General features: G+C 36.8%; 3 protein-coding genes across 7 annotated transcripts; 2 read left to right on the forward strand and 1 right to left on the reverse strand.

Annotated features, from left to right (window-relative positions):
• Window positions 1-1,533, reverse strand: LOC127261155 (uncharacterized). 4 transcript variants are annotated; one of them, XM_051289379.1, is made up of 5 exons: window positions 1,443-1,533; window positions 1,304-1,340; window positions 1,027-1,125; window positions 569-903; window positions 1-452 (listed from the first exon to the last, which is right to left on the reverse strand). In XM_051289379.1, exons 1-5 carry the CDS (start codon window positions 1,446-1,448, stop codon window positions 306-308), a joined length of 624 nt encoding a protein of 207 aa, XP_051145336.1. In that variant the 5' UTR covers window positions 1,449-1,533; the 3' UTR covers window positions 1-305. The 4 variants fall into 4 exon arrangements, with proteins under 4 accessions (XP_051145336.1, XP_051145335.1, XP_051145334.1 ...); XM_051289378.1 differs by having other exon boundaries at window positions 1-232; window positions 338-452; window positions 569-1,125; XM_051289377.1 differs by having other exon boundaries at window positions 569-1,119.
• A 16,086-nt stretch (window positions 1,534-17,619) lies between these two features.
• On the forward strand, window positions 17,620-20,019 carry LOC127261081 (uncharacterized). The gene is made up of 4 exons (XM_051289256.1): window positions 17,620-17,922; window positions 17,988-18,254; window positions 18,418-18,577; window positions 19,719-20,019. Exons 1-4 carry the CDS (start codon window positions 17,701-17,703, stop codon window positions 19,895-19,897), a joined length of 828 nt encoding a protein of 275 aa, XP_051145213.1. The 5' UTR covers window positions 17,620-17,700; the 3' UTR covers window positions 19,898-20,019.
• A 155-nt stretch (window positions 20,020-20,174) lies between these two features.
• On the forward strand, window positions 20,175-22,686 carry LOC127261080 (vegetative cell wall protein gp1). Of its 2 annotated transcripts, XM_051289254.1 has the most exons (3): window positions 20,175-20,710; window positions 20,804-21,007; window positions 21,177-22,686. In XM_051289254.1, exon 3 carries the CDS (start codon window positions 21,197-21,199, stop codon window positions 22,493-22,495), a length of 1,299 nt encoding a protein of 432 aa, XP_051145211.1. In that variant the 5' UTR covers window positions 20,175-20,710; window positions 20,804-21,007; window positions 21,177-21,196; the 3' UTR covers window positions 22,496-22,686. The 2 variants fall into 2 exon arrangements, with proteins under 2 accessions (XP_051145211.1, XP_051145212.1); XM_051289255.1 differs by lacking the exon at window positions 20,804-21,007.
• Window positions 22,687-24,121: the final 1,435 nt, after the last annotated feature.

Here is a 24,121-nt window from a genome sequence, read left to right on the forward strand (position 1 = left end):
TCGTCATCACTTCATAACAATTATATATAACAAATTAATTAATAAAGAAGCTGGTCGATTGATCGATGCATCGCAAACAAAATACATGCATGTTTAACTGCATACACACATAAGATATGTATATATATATATAGAGAGAGAGAGAGAGAAAACAGGCTGCTGGATTGGAGGAATGTAGTGAATGGTTGGTGGGTAATGACAGATTATGATGGATCATATCATATGAAGGCATCTGCAGCAAAGCAATTAAAGAAAAGGGTGAGAGCGACGAGTGATTAAAGGTTGGTTCTTTCGATCTATGCAGATTAGATTGGCATTGCACTAGTAGTAGAAATACATCTGCTGCTGCTGTCGTCCTTGCTCACAAAACTACTGCTGTCAGTACTGTCACTCATCGCGGTGGTGTCTGCAGGATGGATCTTTCTGATTCCCCACATTAGTCTCTGCATCAACTATATATATACAATAATACTTAGAAATTATAAATTAAAGTAAAGACCAACAATATATAATGCATGCAAATTAATTAAGTAAACAAGTTAGTTAGTTGTGTTCACTAGCTACTCACGCGCTGCAGCTTCAGCTTCAGAACCGGGCAGTTAGGGTCATTTGCATGCTTATTATTATAATTGGGTTTGCTGCAGTTTATTATATTATTTGCTGCTGCTGCTGCTGATTTGTGTTGGATGATTTTAGGTTTCTTAATTATAGTGGTGTGGGTGTGGGTGAGAGTGTGTTCCTCATTGTCATTGTCATTGTCATTGTCATTCCGATTGAACAAGTGTGCAAGTGTGGTTCTGGGTCTTTTCTCAATCATCACATATGGGGGGCATGATGATCCTCCTCTAATGGTCATGTGGATGAAACCACTCTCTGATGGTTGATCTTCATCTTGATCGTGATCTTGATCTTGTTTAGTACAACAAGTAGATGTAGATCCTCCACTAGTCTCATTCACTAGCAAATGTAAATGCAATGACGACATTATTATATCATCATCGCCATCCTTAATATTTTTAAGGATACCACTTTTATTATTATTGCCGTTGGTCGTCACAGAATAATGAGCACTGCCACCACCAACGATACCCTTTTCCGACACCCCATCTGCTGCACCAACTGTCACTATGACATGGACAAAGAAGATCAGGTATAAATATATATATATATATATGCATGATAATAATGAATACATAATTTAGATTTAAAATATTATATTAAACATGTGTTTTATATTTAAAGCATGACACTAATATATATATATATATATCATCTTCTTTAATAATATAAGTATATGTATTACCTTTGCAAGAAAACCTCCGATGAACCCAGTCCAAGATCTGTACACAACATTTAATATTTATATATGTACAAGGAAAACATATATAGTAAATAATTATAATTGTGGCAATAAAGCAAGGAATTGTATGTATGAAACTTGCCTTCATTGATTAATATATGTAACTGTATCCCAAGAAATGAAATGAGTTCGGTTGAACAAGATGATGATGATATTCTGCTGCAGCAGACGAGTTGAGAGTTTGGGGCTATATATAATGCAATGCAATGCTCACCTTTGCTCTTTTTTTTAAAAAAAAAAAAAAAAAGAATTTTGCTTTAGTTAGTTAGTTAGCAACAGGGTTTGCTAGCCTTTAAATTGAGTGATTGGTCATATATATATATATATATATCTATAAGTCACACTGTACATATCATATGATATATTTGGCTAAAATTACCAAATTAGATCACAAATTAAAGCAGATCACTAACTTAACTAGCTAGCTAGCTAGCTAGCTCCAACCTGCATGTGTGTATAATTTGGTGATTAATAATTATACTGGCCGAACCGGACCCATGGATCGCCATATATGGCAATGATATGATGTCAGTACTCTTCGACTTTTCTAGTTTGCATGTGCAAAGCCAATTGAGCCATATATATATATATATATATATCCCTTTCCCTTTTGGAATTCAAAGTAAATTTCCTTGTCAGTGATAAAAGCAAATAAATAATACCAACATTTTATATTTTCATAGCACATGTGGATCAAACTGAAACGAACTAGCTAGAGGAGAGGAGCTTTCTGTTTTCCAATGGTAAAGCTAATGCCAACGTAGGGATGCAAATCACCTCTGCCAACCAACAACAATAAAGTCATTCTTTCTTTTTTTCTTTATCTCTGCTTTTAAAAATTAATAATTATTCATATTCGCATGCACCCGCTATCCGAAAGTGCGCGCTGAATTTAACCACAATCTATCGATACTTACACATACTTACAGTAGTGCTTTCGTAATATTTTATTTATATATAATATATATTTCCAAAAGAAAATTATAATTAAAAAAAAAAATCTTATTTGGCAATTATTTGCGTGTTATTTTCCCTGAATTAATTTCCAAACACATGCAAAATTATTAACAAGATTATATATAATCAGCAGGATGGAGTACAATTTATTGAGTGCAGTTAAGTCAGTAATGATTATTGAGAAGTAAAAGCAAAAGGCATAGCAAGATGCATGATGAGTACTCAAAATAATTAAGTGGAAGGCGATGAGATGAGATGAGGGACCTCACAGCCAACTGGCGGGAGATATTCTGCATGCATGCTTTCCGTTTTTAATCAAGTGAAGCCCCACACTGCAACAACATGCAAATTCAATTCTGCAAAATGAGTGTAACGACTCAAACTGATTCTCTGCCCACACAGATATATAGCTGTGTGGAACTATTAACTACATATAACACATCATATTTTAATCATTTGGTACCGAAAATTGAAAATTTTCAATCGGATTGTTGTATACGGAAATCTCTATATTCTAAGTCTTACTAAGGCTTGATGAAATCAGTCGAAAAACGGCCAAGGTTCCTTAGGACACTCCAGAAAGCCCTAAGTGATATTTTGTGTGTAGAAATGAGATTAAGTAGAAAATCTGTCAATAGGAAGAAAAAGGAAAAATGTTTAAAAATAAAATTTCATTGAATTGGAAAGGAAAATACAAGCGGAATCGAAAATAAAACGGTAAAGAAAACAGATAAATAAGCGAGGTAAAATACTGAATCGTAAAATATTAGAAAAGTTGTGTTGGTCGGGGACCCTGTTGAATCACGATATTCTTGAGTTTGAAGAGTGAAGTTCACCACGCGAGACATCTCACGAAATGTTTTCCGACACGCCAACCATTAATCAAAAGAGATTGGCACTACCAGAATTTTCAGCCTTTTGTTGCGGGGAAAAGTCGATACAAATGCTCATTTTTCGACACAATAAACCTTTTGTGTCGATTTTGTAACGGATTTTGACTGCTATAAAAACTCGAGTAACAAAAACGTCTTTGTAACAACACTTTCCGTAACAAAAGGTTGATAGTCAACACCCTTATTACGCACATGCTAAATTTATTTGTAACAGGTCAATTCATTTTTTGTAACAAAATTATCCGTTACAATAACGTTGGTATTTTTTTCATTTTTTGTGACAATAACATTTTTTTACGAATGTTTCCATAACCAAAATAATGTTACAAATCTTCAATCTCGTTAGAATATGTATTTGTTATAATTTTCTACAGCCACTAACAAAACTTTTTGTAACGATCTAGCAAAAATAATAATATTTATTACAGTATTAATTTCTTCACAAATAGGATAATACCTAGTTTTTATACCCAATACATAAATCTTACTGAAACATACAAGATGATGCCGATCCGACGTTATCTGACACACCAAAAACATAAATACAATATTTTGTCCCAACAACCATGTTAAGACATATCCAAAATACCTATCATCCAAAATATTCACAATTCATACTATCCAACATCCAAAAAATATAAAAATAAATATAAGTACGAGGTAAACAGACATAGATGGTGTTTTCAGCAATTTTCCGGGAGACACTCAGGGGTGGCGAATCAACTGCAATGAAACAAAAAAATTGGTTATTTTTATTGATGCCCAATGAATTTAATTATATGTCAAAGAAAAAAAAATTAAAAGAACAAATGACTACAAAGAGCATAATTAAAAGAACAAAATAATTCAAACAAGTTCCGATAAGATCATGACAAAAATAGAACAAACAAAAAGTATCATTCAATACTAACTACATTCGATGATTCTAACCCTAACAAGAGCACAACATTTTAGATCAAAGGAAACAACCAACCTAGCCTAACCTAACCTAGACACAACACCTCTTCCTATTCTTGTTCCCAATCCTATGCCTCTCAAATTGAAAGTTCTTGCTATTCTTTTCTTTAGTTATTTTCCTAAAGCGAAGATGTCCACCGCAACTTCTATGCATAGTTACTTATAATGTTTTTTAATTAAATAAAACGGATGTGAGAAAGCAATTAAACAATTTAATATGATCTTTACATGTGCATTTGTGATAAGATAAGTTGGAATTGGTTGACTTCTCCTACAACAGCCCGGGTCTATCAAACCTCCAAACTACCCCACATTATGATGCACTAACCTACAATGTTATGATCCATGTGTCAAATTCACAAACAAAAACAACCAAGAAACTAAAAGTATTACTACCTAAGCACACTATATGTTCTTATTAAACCTATGAAACTTGATTGAGTCTTATGATCTCTCAAACAAATTAAACTCTGCATATAACACCCCGGTCGGCTCAAACCGAAGTGTCACCGTCACGCCACACCGAAAGACTCATTTATCAACAAACAGGCCCTACATTGTGGTGCTAAGCCTAATATAACTATTACAAGAAACTAATTAGAGATTTAAAATTAAAAAGCACCGGCTTATCATTTAGATAAATAAAATTCGAGTCAAAAGCATAAGTCGAAAATTAGTTCAAAACACATTAGTTCTTAAACATTAATAATGAATTTAAAAAACATTCTAGAAGATAAAATAGCTCTAATTTCCCCGATGAATCATATGACATGGACGCATCATTTAGGTATAACGGAAGCATCATGACCTACAAAAAGATTTGTAGAAGGAGGGTCAACACAACGGTTGAGTAAGTACAATTAATTGAAGATAAATTAATACGGTATAAGTCACGATTCACGTGTAAATGCCACTCATTTGAAGAAGATAATTTAAATAAAATGTCACATATCACATAAGGATAACTCACACACACAAGTCTTTTAGCGTCTCCCTTATATCTCCATTTTATTCTCAAGTAATTGTGATGGACACAACACGAAGAAAACTCCACTAGGCCTTAATTAGGGCTGGATTGACCCGGTTTTCCAACCTTATCACTTCGTATGATACGCCACATAATTACACATAACAAATTTAGGGTCACAACCCTCAAGAAAAGCTTCACAATAGGTACATAAGGGTTCGAAATCTAAATGTACACGTAAGTCAATTTGTTTATTAGTTTGCGATGGGCACCAAACGGCCACAACTCTCTAGTCTCTAATATAACATACCAAGAGGGGATTGTACGCAATCCATTCCTCCATCACGGATGATGGTCTGAAGACCTTTTCATCATGAATGATGGGCACCTCGGAATCACCCAAAAAGGGAACCCGCCATCTCGATCCCTCGGCCTAGCCTATTCGGGTTCTAGTTCGTGTTAGAAAATAAACATCTAATCAAATATGTTAGCGGAAACAGATAGTGAAATTTAAACAAACCTCCAGTCATTGCTAAAAATTAAATTTGTTTTTGAGATCTTTTTCTTTAAGCAAATAGTAGATTGGAACCGTGGGAAAATGGTGTTGCCAAACCCTGGAACCCTCCGGAAGATGTTACCAAACTTTGGAACCCTGGAAAGATATTGCCAGATCCTGTAACCCTATGATGACGTTGCCAAACCCTGGCTCTCAAACATCGATAGTATATTCTAATTTTCTGAGAGTAGGTTTAGTAACCCCTACCTGAGAGTATTTATAATTTAAAAGAAAAACGGTCTATCATGATTTTTTTCCATGTCATTTCACAAGCTCTATTTTCGATTTCCGTATGCTGAATCACTTTACATGCATTAATTGTGGTCTCTATGTTGTGATTTCTTCCTAATATGGTGTTCCGTACAGCTTCCTAACGCTTGTGTCTTGCAGGTTATGGAAAAATCTCAACGTGGTGCTGTAGGAGGGTCACAGGATCCGGCTGCCTCTCCCGTAAGACGTTTTACCCGGGCATCTGCACACAACAGCCCCGTAGAGGCAACTAATCCGGCTCGTAAAAATCCATCACCTATCCGCAAAACCACGAAGAAAGCAACGAAACGGAAGGGATCTCGGGTCTCACCATTGCTCCAGCGACTTTGCTCCATCACATCAGAGTGGGAGAAAGAACGTGATGCTCGTGCTCAAAGCAACAAAACAACATCTTCCACTCGACGGACAGTGCTTCAGGATTCGGAGGGGATTTTGGAGGTAATGTGGCTTCTTTACGGAAACTGGTCCTTATTTGAACTCTTAGTACAACACTACTATAGGCTGACGCTATTAACCCCAACAGGAATATGATGCTAGGGATATCCCATCAGTCCTTGAACCGACGGCACCGACACAAGATGAGGATGATACAATCCCCCCCACAGAAGCAAATGACGAGACACTTCCACCGACACAGGACATGGAGACTGCAGAGAGTGATATGCCATTATTGGGTAAAGAACCAGGTTCCAACCCGGCTCTGATGACAGGAACGGAGGTGGGCGATATGGCACGATTGGACGAGATAACATCGGATGACGGTTTGAAAATTATCCTTCTATGATTATGTCTTGCATTAATTGATTTCAAATTTTCTACATACGCTCCTTACAATAACATGTAATCTCTTATTTGTACCAGCTGGTTCGTCCAATAAAAAACAGGGGAGAGGGGTGGCAAGAATGCCGCGTGGATGGGGAAAAGATCACAGGATGCTTGTATTCACATCGCCTGATGGTAAAAGCATTGTTGGACCTAATGTAAATGAGTACAAGACAGCTATTGGGGTCATTGCACGCAACGGAGCTCGACATCCTGTACATTACCCCACGTTTGCTGAAATACCGGAGATGAAGAGACAGGGTGCATGGATGGAGGTTCAGGTGATGCAATATTCATATAAAATGAAATTTCTTTAATTTCATTATAGTTGTATATATGGTCCTACTATCTTGTTTGTATTGTGCGATAACCATGTCAAATGTCATTGCAGAGTAACAGCGGATTACCAGACTCAGCAGAGAAAGTGGTCATGGCTGACCTAAGGAAGTTTGGAGGCATTGGAAATACAGCATCAAATCCACCTACTTCAATCCGATCGAGGACGACGAGGAAGCATTGAAGAAGGTTCCCTCAAGCAAGATCGTGCCTGATCAGTGGCCAAAGTTGGTTGAGTACTGGCGCGACGAAAAGGTGAAGGTATGCAATAGGGACCAACCAAATTAATATACGTTATATCTGCACAGGCCTATGGTGAGAACTAAATAATTCTTATTTACGTAGCTTCAATCCAAAAAAAATGTGTCAAATGTAAATAAAAGAAGCTTTCCGCATCGTACTGGGCAAAAGTCCTTCACAACTCTCGCCGAGGAGGTACCTTTCATTTTGTTTAAGTAATTAATCATGCTATGCTCCATCCCTACATTCTTCAAAAAATAGTTTCTTGTGTTTTGCAATGACATAAGGCCTTGTATTGCTGCAGATCAAAGCGAAGGGGAAGGACCCCGACAATTTGGAGATTTGGATATCTAGTTGGACACAAGGCAAGGGGAAGGACGACCAAGAAACCGAGGAGATATTGGTATAATAAATTTATTGTACCAATTAAGTTACAATTCAGACATTATGTACCTCTTTAACAATAAAAGCGAGTTCGGCCTCACTTAAATCTTTTCTCGTAGACATATTTACAGAATGAACTAAACAAGATTCCCCCTGAAGGGCGGACTCCCTTTGTTCGGGAGACTCTGTACCAACGGGCCCTTGGGAGAAGATTAAGAAGCGGTCAAAGGTCGATAGTGCGGCAAGTTCAGCTCATTCCCGCAGCGAAGCAACTAGTTTAACAGATAGTGTAGCATTCCAGCAAGGGTGGGAACAAATACATAATGGACTTGCAGAGTTGAAGGCAATGATGGCTGAGTTCAAAACTATCAAGTCTGATGTGTATGCATTCATGCACAGAAACTCCGAAGCAGTTACTAGCCAGGCAGTAAGTATTCATAATATCTGTACATTTCGTATGAGTATCCCATGAGATTCGGATGGCTAATATGGGAATTTACCATGATATGCGCATAAATGATAGGGCACATCTCGTATTGATTCAGTCTTTGAGCTTCCCAGGTCTGTGTCCGGGCCAGGTCTGACGGTATGATTCCGTCAAACCCTGAAGTTTCTTAGTAATCAGTGCAGTGCCTAATTTAGGCTACTCTTGATAGCCTATTACGTTTCCAACTCATCTGTAATATTTTATTGTAGGTCGGCACGCGTGTGCTTCTATTATCCCGCACCGGTGAGAAAAAAGTTATTGCGGAGGGACTTCTATTCTGCCCCCCTGCGCCAGGTTTGTGCCATTGTCTTTAAGGTTTTTCTTGGAACTTTTAATATGCCTCTGCGAGGGATCATAGGTTTTGTGACCGTTCGGGCCTCATACTGCAAATGATCATGGTTTTCTTGAGTCTAGACATATACAATGTTACGATATGTGGATTTGCTTGTGTTATGTACACTGTTAATATAGGGGCAGTAAAATCAGTGGTATTATGCCGACTCCTGTGCTGGTCTGGTATTTTTTATCTTTTACATCACATTGTTTATGGCTACACTGCTATTACACTATTTGGGTACACTATGACTTTCCCCAAAAATGTTGAAAGTTGACTTTATTATTGAAATCCTATGTAGTCCCTTGTTGCCAAGGTGTATCTCTTGTTAGTGATGATTTTGGTACATATAATTTGATATATCAGTGGTCGGTACTCTGAACTTGGAACTGCATCTGCGGATGTTTGCTCGTATTTAGTGCATAAGTGGTATTTAATCTCATTGAGACATAGTACTACGACACATAATGGAGCCCTCCCATTTGGGGGTTGCCATATGGATATAGAACTTCGAATTTTTTTTTTATTTGATATTGTACATGATATTGCTGGTTTACATTTGTTTATTGGAGGATGATTGGTTTATAGATCGAGCTGCAATCACATAGGAAATTAGGATATAATGTGTTTTGGTACCTAATTCATAGATATAATACCATGTATTGTACGACATGTCTAAAGATACATACTCGTATTATTCTAGTTGCAAAGCTTTACACTTCTAATGTCTGTGTTATGGCATGTTATACATACAGTTTGAACGTCTGTTGATATATACGGCTCAATATACTAAAAAATTGCACTTGTGGATGTTGTAGGTGACATACTTTTCCTGGTCAAGGTCTTCGTGACATCCTCCTTAGTCCCGGACACACCCCTTATTTTGCCGACCATTATTGGGGTGACTACCCTTCGCGATGTCGTTGGTGAAGATCCTATTGAGTGGAACTACAAGGATGTACGGATCTACTTTCATACCTTTCTTGTATTGCCTTCCAAAATTTATAAGAAATATGACTTAAACTAATCTTTGTGTTGGCAATTGCAGCTCATGCGCCGCCCCTGAAGCGTATCTACCGATTCACCCATGTTAGTTGCCCCGTTTGTCTTATGGATTGTATGTCGTACCTGTTTTTGGATGGATTGTGTTGAGGCTGTGTAAACTATGTGGAATGGATGCATAGACCATTGGAGTTTTAATTTGTGTGGTGAAAGACGTGGTTATGGATTGATGGATATCCGTACTTGCTTATTGTTAGGTTTAGTGTTTGAACTGTTAAGCCTGTTTTGCGGAACAGGATGCTGCTGTGTAGTGCTTGCTAGGCTTGTTTTATGGGTTGCTTTACTTCGCTGTTAGGTACGGAGATTGTCCAGTAAAAACTGTGGTTCCATGTGCCTTAATGTTGGGATTCAGATTTTACTATGAATTAATGTTTGCAAGTATTGCCAATGATGATGTTTATAGCATTATATGTATACGGAATTTCTTTCGGTATTTGGGAGATCACAGCAGGTCATTTTATTACGCACAATTTCAATTGCAGTGTAACTACTATTTTTCATAGCATGCTATTTCTATGTAACAAAAGGATGAAATACCGTGACAAAAAGTGGTCCTTGGATATTTGTTGTTTCAGGTTGTTCCGTGACTATAGGAAAGTATATTTTTTATTACGGGTTCAATCTCATTACAAATATTCGTAACAAAAACCAAATATGACAAGCGATCACAGGAATGTTTTTGTAACGCGACGACCTTTCGTAACAAATATCGTAACTAAAAGCTCTGACACAAGCGCAGAAGGATCGACATTTGGTTACGAGAGGAAATTCGTAACAAACAGCGTAACAAAAGCCCTGCATTGGCGTGGCAAAAAAATTCGTTACGCGAGTACACATTACGGAAAAAATTCGTAACGAAGGCATAGCAAATATGCAAATTGTACGAAAAATGACTTTTTGTTACGATTTTCCGGCCGTAGTAGAAAATAGGTTTTTTAGTAGTGTGATCAAATTTTGATGGTGTATTACAATACATGTGATTCAAATCCATTAAGGCTGATGTGTATGCATTCATGTACAAAAACTCCGGAGCAGTTATTGGCCCATCTGTAATTAGTCGTAATTTCCGTACTTTTCACAATTGAATTCCAATGCTTTTGATGGCTAATGAATTCACTATGATCTGCATATTCTTAATAGGCCATAGCTCGTATTGATATGGGCTCTGAGCTTCTTAGTCCTGTGTCCGAATCACCTATGATGGTATGATGTCGTCAAACCCTAAAGTTGACTAGTAATCGATGAAGTGTCAAATTTAGGCTAATCTTCTTGGCCAACTATGTTTTCAACTCTTCTGCAATCTCTATTTTAGATCGGCACCTATGTGCTTATATTATCTCGCACTAGAGAGAAGAAAGTTGTTGCTGAGGGACTTCTGCTCTGCCCCCTACACCAGGTTTGTGGCATTATGCCTTGAGTTTTTTCTTTTAAATCCTTCAATATGATGTTCATACTGCATCATCGATGTTGTGACAGTTTAGGTCTCATAGTGCAGATGATCATGGTTTTATTGAGTCTGGGCATATTCAACTTGACATATGTGGCAGTTAGAATATTAATGAGATTATTATTTTAATATTGTACATGATAAATTGTTTTACTTAGGTTTGATTGGTGGATGGTTGGTTTATAGTTCGAGTTGCAATCACATTGGAAATTAGAAATTATTGTGATTTGGTGCCTAATTCATGGGTTGAATAACATGTATTGTAGTAAATGTTCGAATGTACATACTCGTGCTATATGAGTTAGGAAGTTTACACTTCAAATGTGTTATAGCATGTTATACATACAGTGTGATCGTGTGTTGATATGTATGGTGAACTATATATTCAAAAATTGTACTTGTGAATATTGTAGGTGACACACTTTCCATTGTCAACGTCTTCGTTACGTCCACCTCAGTCCCGGAGACACCCCTTATTTTACCGACAATTGCAACTACTATTTGCGAGGTTGTCGGTGAAGACATTATTGAGTGGAACTACAAGGACGTATGGATCTACTTTCATTTCCTTCATATATTGTGTTCCAAAACTTAAAAGAAATATTACTAAAACTAAACCTACTTTTGTTGGCAATTGCAGCTCATGCGCCACCCCTGAAGCATTTCAACCGATTCCTTAATGTTTTGCCCCTGTTTGCCTTATCGATTGCATATCGTAGCAGTTTTTGGATGGTAGGTTGTTATGGCTATGTGAATTACCTATGGATTAAATGCATAGACATTTGGAGTTATCTTTTGTGCGGTGAGAATTGTGGTTATGGATTAATGGATATCCGTACTTGCTTATTACTAGTTTGGATGTTTGAGATACTTGTGTTTTGCGGAACATAATGTCCAAGTGGAGATATGACTAGGCTTGTTTGATGGGATACTTTATTTTTTTGTTAGGTGATGGACATCGACTTGTAAGTACTGTTATGTTACTATCCTATGTTGGGATTCCCTTATAGTGCTTATTGTTTATAATTATGGTTGATCGTGATATTTATAGCATCGTTGTATACAAAATATGTTTTGGTATAAGGGAGATCGCAACAGGTCAATTTTTTATGCATAATTTCAATTGCATCACAACCACTATTTTTTATAAGACACTATTTTTCCGTAACAAAATGATAAAATATCGTAACAAAATGTTATTTCTGGATGTTTGTTACAACCATTTTCGTGACCATAAGTAAGGATAATTTTTTTAAAGGTTTAGTGACGTAACAAAAGGATGCAATGACGTAACAAAAAGATGAAATGACGTAACAAAGAGTGGTTCTTGGATGTTTATTGTTACGGCCAGTAATGTGATCATAAGAAAATATGTTTTTTATTACAGGTTCAGTGACGTAAAAAAAAATGCGTCATAGAAAGCATACTGTGACAAGCGGTCATAGTAATGTTTTGGGTAACGCGAGGAACTTTCGTAACAAATATTCTGACAAAAATTCTTGCCACACGCACGAAAAGCTCGACTTATGATTACGAGAGAAACTTCGTAACAAACATCATAATAAAAATCCTACCATAGAGAGCGTTGACTGACGGTAATAGTTACGAAAAGTTGCGTGGCAAAAAACATTCGTTACACGAGTATACATTACGGATAAAAGTCATCACTAAGGCGTAGCAAATACGCAAATTGCACGAAAAATGGTTTTTTGTTACGATTTTCCAGTTGTAGTATAAAACTGTTTTTTTTTTGTAGTGATCGCTCATAAAGATCCACATCATATGGCTCGCTGGTTTCAGTAATAACCGGCAGCTCGTCTTTCCGTATAGCATAATCAATGTCCATCCAGCCTAAATGAAGGAGAATCCTCTCCTTCTAGATTTTGTAATTATCACCAGACAATTCGGGAATATCACACTTAATGTCAAAGAAATTCATAGGATTAAATGCTGTAAGATTAAACATACATGCTCATCAATAAACGAGACAAATAAATTACATGTTCTCCCAATGTAAACATGTTAAGACATGAATCTAAAGACATAAAGACTTTCCTGTGGGCTAAAGTTTTACTCAATTAGATTCAAACAAAAAAACTTTAAAGTAAAACTATCAAATTGCGCTCATTTTCTTAATACCTGTGGGTAGATCAAGAAATACGATTCGATATTTTATCCTAATTACTCATATAAATATAACAAGACTCATGCGGGTAGATCTCATCACATCATACATGATAATTACAATCGATGTCTATTAATGTGATTTCAAATAAATCATAAATAAATTTTTAATTAATCAAGGATGTTGTGGCTATTCCCCAATTAAAAAAAATTAAAAACAAATCACAAACATCATGAATATATAATATGAAGTTCACATGAATAAATGTATGCATGATCATCTCAGACTAGTGTAGCAATATGCTCCAATTAAAATAAATAAATAAAAATAATACATGAGTGAAATTCTGCTTCTCGTAAGTGATGCTCCAATTAAGAAAGTAATGCAGATATCTTCATAAAATAATAATAATGATAATTTCGCATCCCTCGTCATCATAGTAATATTAAATATAATAATAATAATAGCAACAATATTATTGTCATAATTATAATAATAATAATAATAATGATAAATAAATAAAAATAAAGTATACGCAGCAACAAGAATATGATCCACCTTCTCAATTAATTGGATACACAAAATTAATCGCATTTAATAATAATAATTGAATTCTCATTCACACACAAGATCCGTAATAATTATAATTTCATGAACCCATAACACTCGCCGTCGACGGAGAAATAATTTCAGAAATTAGAATATTTGTACAATTAATTTTTTAGAAAACTCAATTTCCCGAAAATAAAATTTTCTTTAAAAAACGTAGGATCAGATTTCGATCAAGAAAATTTTGGCAAAACAATTGTTGAAAATCAAAATATTTTCAAATAAGAAATTAAAGCTTGACTGAGGAAAAAATTCAAAGTAAGGCAGAGGCAAAACTTGGCTCTGATACCAAATGTTAGAAAATAAACATCTAATCAAATATATTAGCGGAAGCAGATAGCGGAATTTAAACAAACCTCCATTGCTAAAAATTAAATTTGTTCTTGAGATCTTCTTCTTCAAGCAAACAGTAGATTGGAATCGTGGGAATATGGTATTGCCGAACCCTGGAACCCTCCGGAAGATGTTGCCAAACTTTGGAACCCTCGAAAGATATTGCCAGATCCTGTAACCCTAGGATGACGTTGCCAAACTCTGGTTCTCAAACAACGATGATGTATTCTAATTTTCTGAGAGTAAGTTTAATAATCCATATGTGAGAGTATTTATAATTAAAAAGAAAAACCGTCCATCACGATTTTTCTGCCACTTCTCACGTATATTTTGAATGTGAAAGACTTAATGAGAGAAAAGTGAGACACAATTTAAGGTTAATTTAATTATATAAGATAATTCAAAAATAATCAAAATTTAAATATGATTAATTAATTAATTAAACTAACAGTTCGAGGTTATCTAGTTATCCTAAAATACCGGTATATCCTCACGTGTTTGCAAGGAACAGAGGTGGAAGGCTATGCCTTACCATCCAAACAATCGACGAGTTGATCGGACTCGACGGGTAGTCACTACCCGAAAAAGAGAGAAGTGGCACAGATAATAAGGTGCGGCGTGGCTCGGAACACATTGTAACCGAAACCTGTGTCAAACTAATAATAAAAAAAATTTGGCGCAGAATGTCGCGCCTTATTATATTTTAGGATAAATTGCCATCTTACGTGCCTAATTTTTAATTAATTTTTTTAAAATTAATTAAAAAGAGGTGCGAACCACCGCGCCTCAACTATATTAATTTTAAAATAAAATGCATGAGTATAAATTATTTTTTTAAATAAAAAATAGAAGCGCAAACCACCGCGCCTCAACTATATTAATAGAAATAAATCCTTGAGTTAAATTATTTTTTCAAATAAGAAATAGAAACAGTTTTTCGCGCCTTTGTTATAAATTATTTTTTTAAAGAAAAATACTCAGAAAACCGCACCTAAACTATATTAATTTTATAAAATAAAAAATCACACATCAGGTATATTAATTTAAAAAATAAAATGGATGATTAAATTAATTTTTCAAAAAAAGAAATAAAGACACAGTTTTTTGCGCCTATATTATAAATTATTTTTTTAAATAATAAAGAGGCGCTAACAACTGCGCCTCAACTATATTTATTTTAAAAATAAAATACGTAAACAAAAAATAATTTTTAAATAAAAAAAAGACGCAATTTTTTGCGCCTTTCTTATAAATTATTTTTTGAAATTCCGCGCCTTAACTAAATAAATACATAAATAAGCAAACCCTACCCACAACACACTCTCCTGGTCGCCGCCCTCCCCACTTTTTCTTCCCTGTCTTTCTTATTTCACTGTGTTTGTTCTTCTCCGTTACTTTCTCCACCGGACAGGTAAACAAGACCTTTGTATATTATTTTTTGATTAAATAAGCCCTAATTTTATTTTTCTTCTCTGCGTAAATTGAATCCCTGCTCTGCTTTGTTCCCTCTCCGATGCTCAGCTGGTGCTCAAAATTTTGAAAGGATTGTTGCTAGCTGATCGTAAATTTGGATCACGAAGTTCAGATATATTTATGCAAATATGCTTTGATGTGTATTATTTCTTTTCAAGAATTTGATTTATATTTTGATGTGTACTATTCCAATGAATATGTGTGATTCTTATATTAAGAATATTATGTAACTAGTAATGTAGAAATATCATTATTTTGGCATTTTTTAAAGCCCTAATGTGATGTGCTAACTCGATTTATTGGCTAGCCATGGCCAACGATAATGCATAAAAAACCTTGTTGTGTTGCCAACAATATGTGCAGTAGATACTTGATTTCCTTGCTCTTAAATTCTGGCAGTAATTAATACTAATTATATCTAGCACAAGTATAAAACTATAATTTCAACCATAATATTTGCAACTGTGCTAGATATTTTGTTAGCTAATTCTTTAGTGACATTTGATTTAGGCGGCGTTGCTGCAAAAACTCTCTTTTGACATTTAGCATATGAAACCAAGTCGACTTTGAAAGGCTCTTTCACGTGGTATTATTAGGTTTGTCTCAAAAGCTCTCATTCTATGTATGCTTCTGTCTATGTGCAAAATATAGTTAATATCTACTTATGTTTCAGAACTGAGGACTCAAAAGAAAATGTTAAAACATCTAGCCCATCCAACTTGTTAGGTATGCAATCATTCATTCAACTTAATTAACTGTTGAAATTGAAATCACTGGTTTTCATATTCAGAAATATTCATTATTTTAACTTATCATTTGGCAATTAGATGTTGAACATCAGGTTGAAACCTTGATATTACTCTCCATTGTGTTTATTATCACTCTAGAAGTGTTGTATGTCACTTTTATTATTATTATTGTATTCTTGTTTGGAGAGAGGTATGACGTATCTTCACACATAGTCAAATGTCATAATAGAGAGGGATATGAAACCGAGATAGCTTGTTGGAATTTTCGGTAAAATAAATCTTAAATTGATTTCCAAACTGTTGCAATTTATCTATCTGTCTCCGTGGCACTCCAATTAAACTAATTGTTCCATTCCAGTGAGATGAAATCACTTTCTATATTCTGTATTTGTCCAAGAATGTTCTTGTCAATGCAAAATGAGAGCATTCTTGTGATGTCTACAAACTGACCGGGCGAAACCGAAAGTTGTGAGTAGCTATTCTAATTAAGAAGCCTCGGTGCAGATTGCATTTAGATTAATCATTAATGATGCTTTCTTTTATCTTGTTTCAATAGATCGTTACATGGCACCTCAAGTCTTTATGCACCGGAAATACATAAGATGGTTGATGTATTTTCTTTTTCCATGATACTATATGTTATTAAAGTGTATAATTGTATTTATAAAAAGAAATAACAAATCAAGTGAAATGGAGTGAGTATATAATTTTTTTATATTATAAAATATTAGAATTATTCGAATTTGTAAAATTAATAATATTTGAAAAATTGAATAATTGAAATAATTTCAATTAATATATTGGCTAAATAATTTTTTGTTTTTAATAATTTTATTAAAAAATTAGTTGAAGAGATTGAATATAAAAAGTTAAAAAAAAAAATTGAAATAGCAGCTAATTGGGAATTGAGAATTGAGAATCTAGAATCGAAGATGGTAAATGAAATAGTTATGGATTATGTTGAGATTATATTTCAATTCAGCATTACTGAATATAATCTGAGTCACTCATTTTTCATCTATAATCATAATTATACAAAAATAAATAAGATTAAAGATTATAATTATTACCAAGTGTGCTGATTGATATGGATTCAACATGTGATCTAGGTTGAAACGAGATAGGCCACTGGGCACAGTGCATATTAGATGTTTCCATCCATGTGTGGATCGACAGGTGGATTCTCGACATAACCAGAAGCTCCTTGTTGCTCCCAGTCCAATTTCAATTTTCAATTTGTTAAACCCCCCATCCCCATGTCCTCATTTCGGTCCCTTATCTATTATTTGTGTTTGTGTCTGTGGCTGTGGCTGTGGCTGTGGTCTCCGATTTCACAGGCATGGCCGCCACGCTCTCCCTCCTCAAGCTTCCCCCCACTCTTCCTCCGAATCACATCCACCGCTCTAAACTATTTCCCATTTGCTGCAACACTCGAAAACCTCAAACGCAGCATCAGCAGCAGCACCCTCCTCCGAAGTTGCTCCACGACGCAATTCTCACCCTCAAATCAGCTTCTCTTCCACTCACCGCACTCGCATTGCCCTTCTTTCTCGATCCCCAGGTATGCCTTCGTCCTTATTTTTGCAAATTGATCGCCGAGCTCCTCTAATTTTGCGTAATTGATAGAATGCAGCTGCAGCCGGAGGGGAGTTTGGGATTCTCGAGGGTAGGTCATTCGCGTTGATTCATCCAATCGTAATGAGTGGCCTGTTTTTATACACGCTGTACGCCGGATACCTTGGATGGCAGTGGAGGAGGGTTCGCACTATACAGGAGGAAATAAATCAGCTAAAGAAGCAAGTGCAACCTGCCGCGGTAACGCCTGATGGCAGCCTACCTCCCGAACCACCGAAACCATCGCCTGCTGAGCTCAAGATTCAGCAGCTCACCGAGGTAATCCATTCGCTACTTCCAAGCGTCGCTTTTATTTTATTTTTCATTTTAAGGTAATCAAATGTTTTTGTTATGTAATCAAATATTGTGTTGTGAGATCCGTATTTGGATCCTTGTTGGGGTAGCTTCAACTTGTGTGCTGTTGCCCTTTAATTGAATTCAGGAAAGAAAAGACCTGATCAAGGGATCATACAGAGATAAGCACTTTAATGCTGGCTCCATTTTGCTCGGATTTGGGGTGTTTGAATCTGTGTTTGGAGGGTTAAACACCTGGTTCAGGACTGGAAAGTTATTCCCAGGACCCCATTTATTTTCCGGTGCAGGTAATTCAATATCATGTAGTCCCGTTTAGCACTCTAGTTTCGGCAGCATTGCAAGATCCACAGTCAATTTTTATAAATGACTTAAAAATTTTCTTTGGTTGGATAATATTAGAAATTTTGATCTGTTTAATATAATGTCTTTTTTCATTTTATTGTTTTCACCGTTGTTTGCTTGTAATTTTTAAGCTGATATGCTATTATGGCTCGTAATTTGCACTACAGGGTTGAAAATTGTGTAAAGTTGTGCTTGAGTCAAGTCTGACATGAATTTCGGAGATTTTATAAAAGTCTCCTTTATGCATTTGAGCTGCTAACCTCTTTCATGTTTAGGTGAACACTTAATCATCAACATCATTAATATATCACATGTGCATAGATAATTATTAAAAATGTGTCTTAAGATTCTGGTCAGTGGTCTGATATTTGATGATCATGGAAGTTTGATGATTTTGATTGACGTGAAAAGAAAATCACATAGTTTGACTGGGAGCTTAAGTTGAGTGTTGAATCAAGCTCACCTTGGCTCCATCAACCCAATTTGCTGGCTCATTGCATTGTAATATTGAATTTTTAATGATTTCTGATTTGTCTGGATAAAATAATTTATATGGCTTAAACAACTGTGAATTTTAATGTATTATAATTTACTTGATAAGCTGGTGAATTGCCAATTTCAGAAGATTCATATTTGGTTACTTGAACAAGAAGCAGATGATGTGCCTTTTCTTGTAAAAAGTTATGATTGCTACTTGTCTATAAATTTTGTTCTATACTCAAACACAATCAATCACCTGCCTTCAAGAAGCTTGGCTAAAGTGCTTTCTCAAATCTCTTTGGTGGAAAAGAAAGCTTATATGGTCAATCAAACACTCCACATATGTAATTTAGTTTGCCAAATCGAGATCATGTCTAATTTTCCCTTACAGGATGATACCAAGTTAGCTATTTGATTATTTAATCTGTCAAAGAAACATTCCCTTAAATTGGTAAGACACCGTGCAAAAAATATTACCTCATCTTGTAAAATGATCAGAATATATCAAAGTGTCTTTTTAGCTTGTATTTATCAAATCAGTTCCACATTTGATAGTGGCGATGCACTTCTCTTACATTTTGTTTTTATTTCTGTATAAAACTGCAGCAATTACAGTTCTATGGGCAGCAGCTGCAGCATTAGTCCCTGCAATGCAGAAGGGAAGTGAAACTGCCAGAAATCTCCACATTGCGCTCAACGTGTTGAATGTGACTCTTTTCATTTGGCAGATTCCTACTGGAATTGAGATTGTCTTCAAGGTTTTTGAATTCACTCAGTGGCCTTGAAATCGACTATTTCCTGTATTTGGATTGCTCCTTGTTGTAAGTTAATTTGTATCTAATAATTTTCTGTCCACTGATATATTCCACATAGAAGGCAATGAAATATCTATGTATATTCCCTTTAATGTCTTCTTGTATTTAAATAAGTTTGAGTTCTGAAAGACATCAGGAGCTTTGGTTACTTAACATGGAATTCTACTGATCATGTGACATGTAATTACAATGATATCCATTTGTTGTTGAGCATTAGTTGCTGTGACAGGCAACTGTACTGTGCAAATTTGTAAGGTTTAAGTTATCTTGCTGTTGGTTAGATTCTGGGCGTATCAACTTTATGTGTATAAAAAAACTTTGCAAATGCAGGGGAAGGCATTTTGATCGTGACACTCAAGAATATATTCCATCCAATTTTATAATTGTAACGTAGTCTTCCTTGCTGAAATCATGTGCAGAATTCTTTTGTTAGTGCAGAGTGCTTGCTTGTAGCACAATCTTAGAGAGAAGACACTGGAAGTTGCAGGTTGACATCACTGTCCTTGGCAAATTGACAATTGGGATGGAGAAATGCACAAGAGGCGAGCATAGTTGAGCTCCGTTAAAACTTGGAACTTTGCTCGAAACTCCCAGCCGAAAATTGTACAAGGAGTGACAGCATATAGAATCAACCTCTCGGCAAGCAAAGTCAGCAGCGGAATAACAAACAAAAAGCGGTCCGAATCTTAAATCGCAGGAAAGATAAAGGTGAAGATCTTGTGCTTATTTGGAGCAACGACGGTCATCGATTGCCGGTGCAACTCATCTGAACATAGAATCATGGTATGCATACACTGTTTTGAATATATATATATATATATATATACACGTGAGTTTTGAGTGTGCATTATGAACTGGATTGGCACAAACGTGAAGGGTTGATTTTGAGCGGTTGATTGTTGGCATTGGCTACGGGTATTGATTGCTGCGGAAAAGGCGAAATGGGACATGTGTGAGGCATAAGACAATGTTAAAACAATCTTTCTTTCAGTGAGGGGAGGGGGGGCGCTGCACTTTCACCCTTTCCGTATCTCACAGTTACATGACAGGAGTGGTAATATTGATACCAACCTTAAAATTGTAAGACAGCTTTTCCTTAGCTGCAATGTTGCACTTGCATCTGATACTTTTCTTACCTTCTTCTTACACGTATTTCATGCTTGTTTTCTCATCTCATGTCCTTTATAAATGTCTCCCCTGCGCCCTTGCTATTTCACCACATCCCTCCTAATAATTTACACCATTGCAGATTAGGAGGAGCAACCGAAAATGGCGAGCCAGCAGCCCCGTCCAGCATGGATTCGATGGCCCTCTCTTGCTGGGCGTGCTCCAGCGCCGGCACCACCAACTGCCCCAGCCCCTGCCCGTCCGGCCCTTCCTGCTGCTGCTCGTCCGCGAGCCCCAGTCCCAACTGCTGCCCGGCCTTCATTTCCTACTAGGCCTTCCATTCCACCAACACAAGCTCAGGAACCGGCCCCTCCACGACCCCAAACAGCTGTTGAACCTCGTCCTGCTGCAGCACCGCCAGCGTCTCCTCAGGCTCCATCAGTAAGGCCGGCGCCATCTCCCCGAGCATCACCTCTAGCTGCTTCCCAACCATCACCGCAAAGGGCAGTGGCAGCATCTGCAGCAGCCCCTGCCCCTGCCACAGCTGCTGCTCAGCCGTCTCCACCTGCATCACGGCCCCCAACCCCAACCCCAACCCCAGCACCAGCTTCAGCTCCTGCACCCAAATCTCCAACTGAAAGGTATTCAAGACTACCGTCAAATTCTGCAGAGGCTCGTCCTGCACCATCCTCCCCTGAAACAAAACCAGAAGCTACAATGCCAACTTCACCAGTCTCAAAAGCCACTGAAACAATCAACAAGGCTGCTGATGCAACCGTGCCGTCGCCAAAAGTAGTCAAGCCCTTGGAGCGAACCCCTGCGCAATCTCCTAAGTTCAGGACTGCACCTCCTTCTCCGCCTGATTTCACACTACCTCCCGCCCAAGTCACTGCAGATCGGGAGGGGGAACCTGAAGCCAAGATCGACCAAAAGGGCGTGCTGTTTCAACAAAGCATTGACAAGCCAATGAATAGGCACAGAGCCCACAACAATGGTGCCCCTTCTTCAAATGGAAAGCGGGAACCAGCCTTGAAAGATAAGGGCCCAGGCAAGACTGAAGAGGTGGCGACAGGGATGAGAATGATCACGCTTGCTGGTGATAATAAAGGAGCTATAATGGAAATGAACCTTGCCCCCGCCCCAAAGAAAAACTACTTTGCAGGCCTTCAGAAGCGTCAAGGAGGAAACAGGCTGGGAACTTCTTCTAATGAGAATGAGAATGAGAATGAGAATGATGAAGAGAAATCTGGAGAGGAGAAAAAGATTAGCAACAACAGGTCGATGTTAATGCAGCAGCAGAGTCCTCCGATGAAGGCAAGCTTGAACAGCAACGTGCAGGGGCTCAACAACTCCATTCTCTTCAACTGTACTTTCCGAAACAACGACCCCGGCATCCACCTCTCCCTCACTAGAAAGCCCAATGCCAATGCCAATGCCAATGCCAATGCCCGCAGAGGATAATTATTAATAAAGATCGATCGGCTGTTTGTTTTTACGTACGTGTATGTGTTTTGTTTTCTTTTGTTTTTCTTTTTGTTGCTTTGCTGGTTGTATCATGGTTGCAAGCAGCAGCAGCATGAATCTACATCTACTACACATCTATCTAATGGAATAATAATAATAACAATAAACAAAATATTTATTTGATGGAATGGCAAAGTGAAACAGTCGTGATTCTCATTCGCCACTTTCTTTCTTATTAATTATGTATGTATATCTCTGTATATAGTGGAGGGCAGCTAAGCTAAGGCCTAAGATGAACGCATCTTTACTTTGTCCTAGTGTTTGTTCCAGCCATAAACTTTATAATATATATATATATATATATGCAAGCAGTAGCACCAGCGTAAGTTTTTTATATTTTTTTTATTTTTATTTTTATGATGTGGGAATCCATAGCCGCTAATCGGAAGTACGCACTTACTTGAAGCGTCGACGGTTTCAACCTATGACCTTAGGGTCACACGTCCAACCCCCACACCACTAGACCGTCTCTTACGGGACTTCATGCTTGTATTTCTTTCATTTTACAAGGAAATGGTGATTGTTCAGCCCACAATACTGTTGCCAAGAAGTGTGAACAATTTTTATTGTTGAGCCTCAACTTTGTTGGAGTAATTGAAGCACTGTGTTGAGGAACAACTCTATTTTTTATCATTTTTTTTTTCAATTACCTACAACTTAAATGATAAAAATATGTCAATTTCAATCAATGCAAATGAACAAGATAGATAATACTAGGTAATAATAATGTTACTACTTGTTTCTTTGTCTGGAGTTCTCTTAATATTTACAAAATATCTTGATAATAGATGGACTTCGGTTGAAGACTAGGCCTTTGTTATTTCGACACAAATGTTATGGAGGCCCATTTAGTTGGTAACTCAGAAACTGTCTTGAATATACTGATAGTGGTCCACGTGATGAGGTATCCCATATATGAAAAAATTGTTGGGTTTGGGTTCCTTCTATGCGTAGAGACCTAACAATTCAAGTTAGCCCAAAAAGAAACTTTTACCAATTGTTGCCCTAACCGTCTTAGTTGGGAGAGGGGTCAATTGGGTGTAGAGATTGAGAGAGACAATTGTTATCCACGCACGCGAGAGAATCGGCAAGCAAGATAGAATTTCTTCAACTCTGTTCCGATCAACGGTCTCGTCATCTTCGGATGTTCCTTTTGGTATCGTTGATTTCTCCTTATTTGTTTGGATTCGATTTTGAATCTTATTGGTTGGGAATTGGAATGAGTTGTTTGTAGTTAGGAGATCTCTTATGATTGGGGTTCGATTATTGTAATTGGGTGTGTGGAGTTTGATAGCCCTTTTGGTTGTGATTATCTTTTGATTGTACAAACCTTTTTTGATATAATGGATTTTGCCTTGGGTCGGGTGATAGGCCTCGCGGTTTTTATCCTTCACTTTGAAGGAGTTTTCTACGTTAAAAGTTTTGGTGTCTCATATTGTTATTTCCGTTGTTTATTGGTGGTTATCATTCATCTTATTTTGGTAGAAAAAATAATTGAATGAAGGCAAAGGTTTTGGGGGAACACTTTGAACACACTGCTTAGGCGTGACCACGCTTACCATT

This window comes from Andrographis paniculata, unplaced genomic scaffold, assembly GCF_009805555.1.
Source record: "Andrographis paniculata isolate CXL003 unplaced genomic scaffold, ASM980555v1 Contig62END, whole genome shotgun sequence".
NCBI lineage: Eukaryota > Viridiplantae > Streptophyta > Magnoliopsida > Lamiales > Acanthaceae > Andrographis > Andrographis paniculata.

Excerpts from the sequence above, each read along its gene's own strand:
- LOC127261081 (XM_051289256.1), top strand. The coding sequence starts at position 17,701 with ATGGCCGCCACGCTCTCCCTCCTCAAGCTTCCCCCCACTCTTCCTCCG. Across the intron at positions 17,923-17,987 it reads CCTTCTTTCTCGATCCCCAG|AATGCAGCTGCAGCCGGAGG; the intron begins GTATGCCTTCGT and ends CGTAATTGATAG. Across the intron at positions 18,578-19,718 it reads CCATTTATTTTCCGGTGCAG|CAATTACAGTTCTATGGGCA; the intron begins GTAATTCAATAT and ends ATAAAACTGCAG.
- LOC127261080 (XM_051289254.1), top strand. The coding sequence starts at position 21,197 with ATGGCGAGCCAGCAGCCCCGTCCAGCATGGATTCGATGGCCCTCTCTT.
- LOC127261155 (XM_051289376.1), bottom strand. Across the intron at positions 1,126-1,303 it reads TCGGAGGTTTTCTTGCAAAG|TGACAGTTGGTGCAGCAGAT; the intron begins GTAATACATATA and ends TCCATGTCATAG. Across the intron at positions 453-568 it reads TGAAGCTGAAGCTGCAGCGC|TTGATGCAGAGACTAATGTG; the intron begins GTGAGTAGCTAG and ends GTATATATATAG.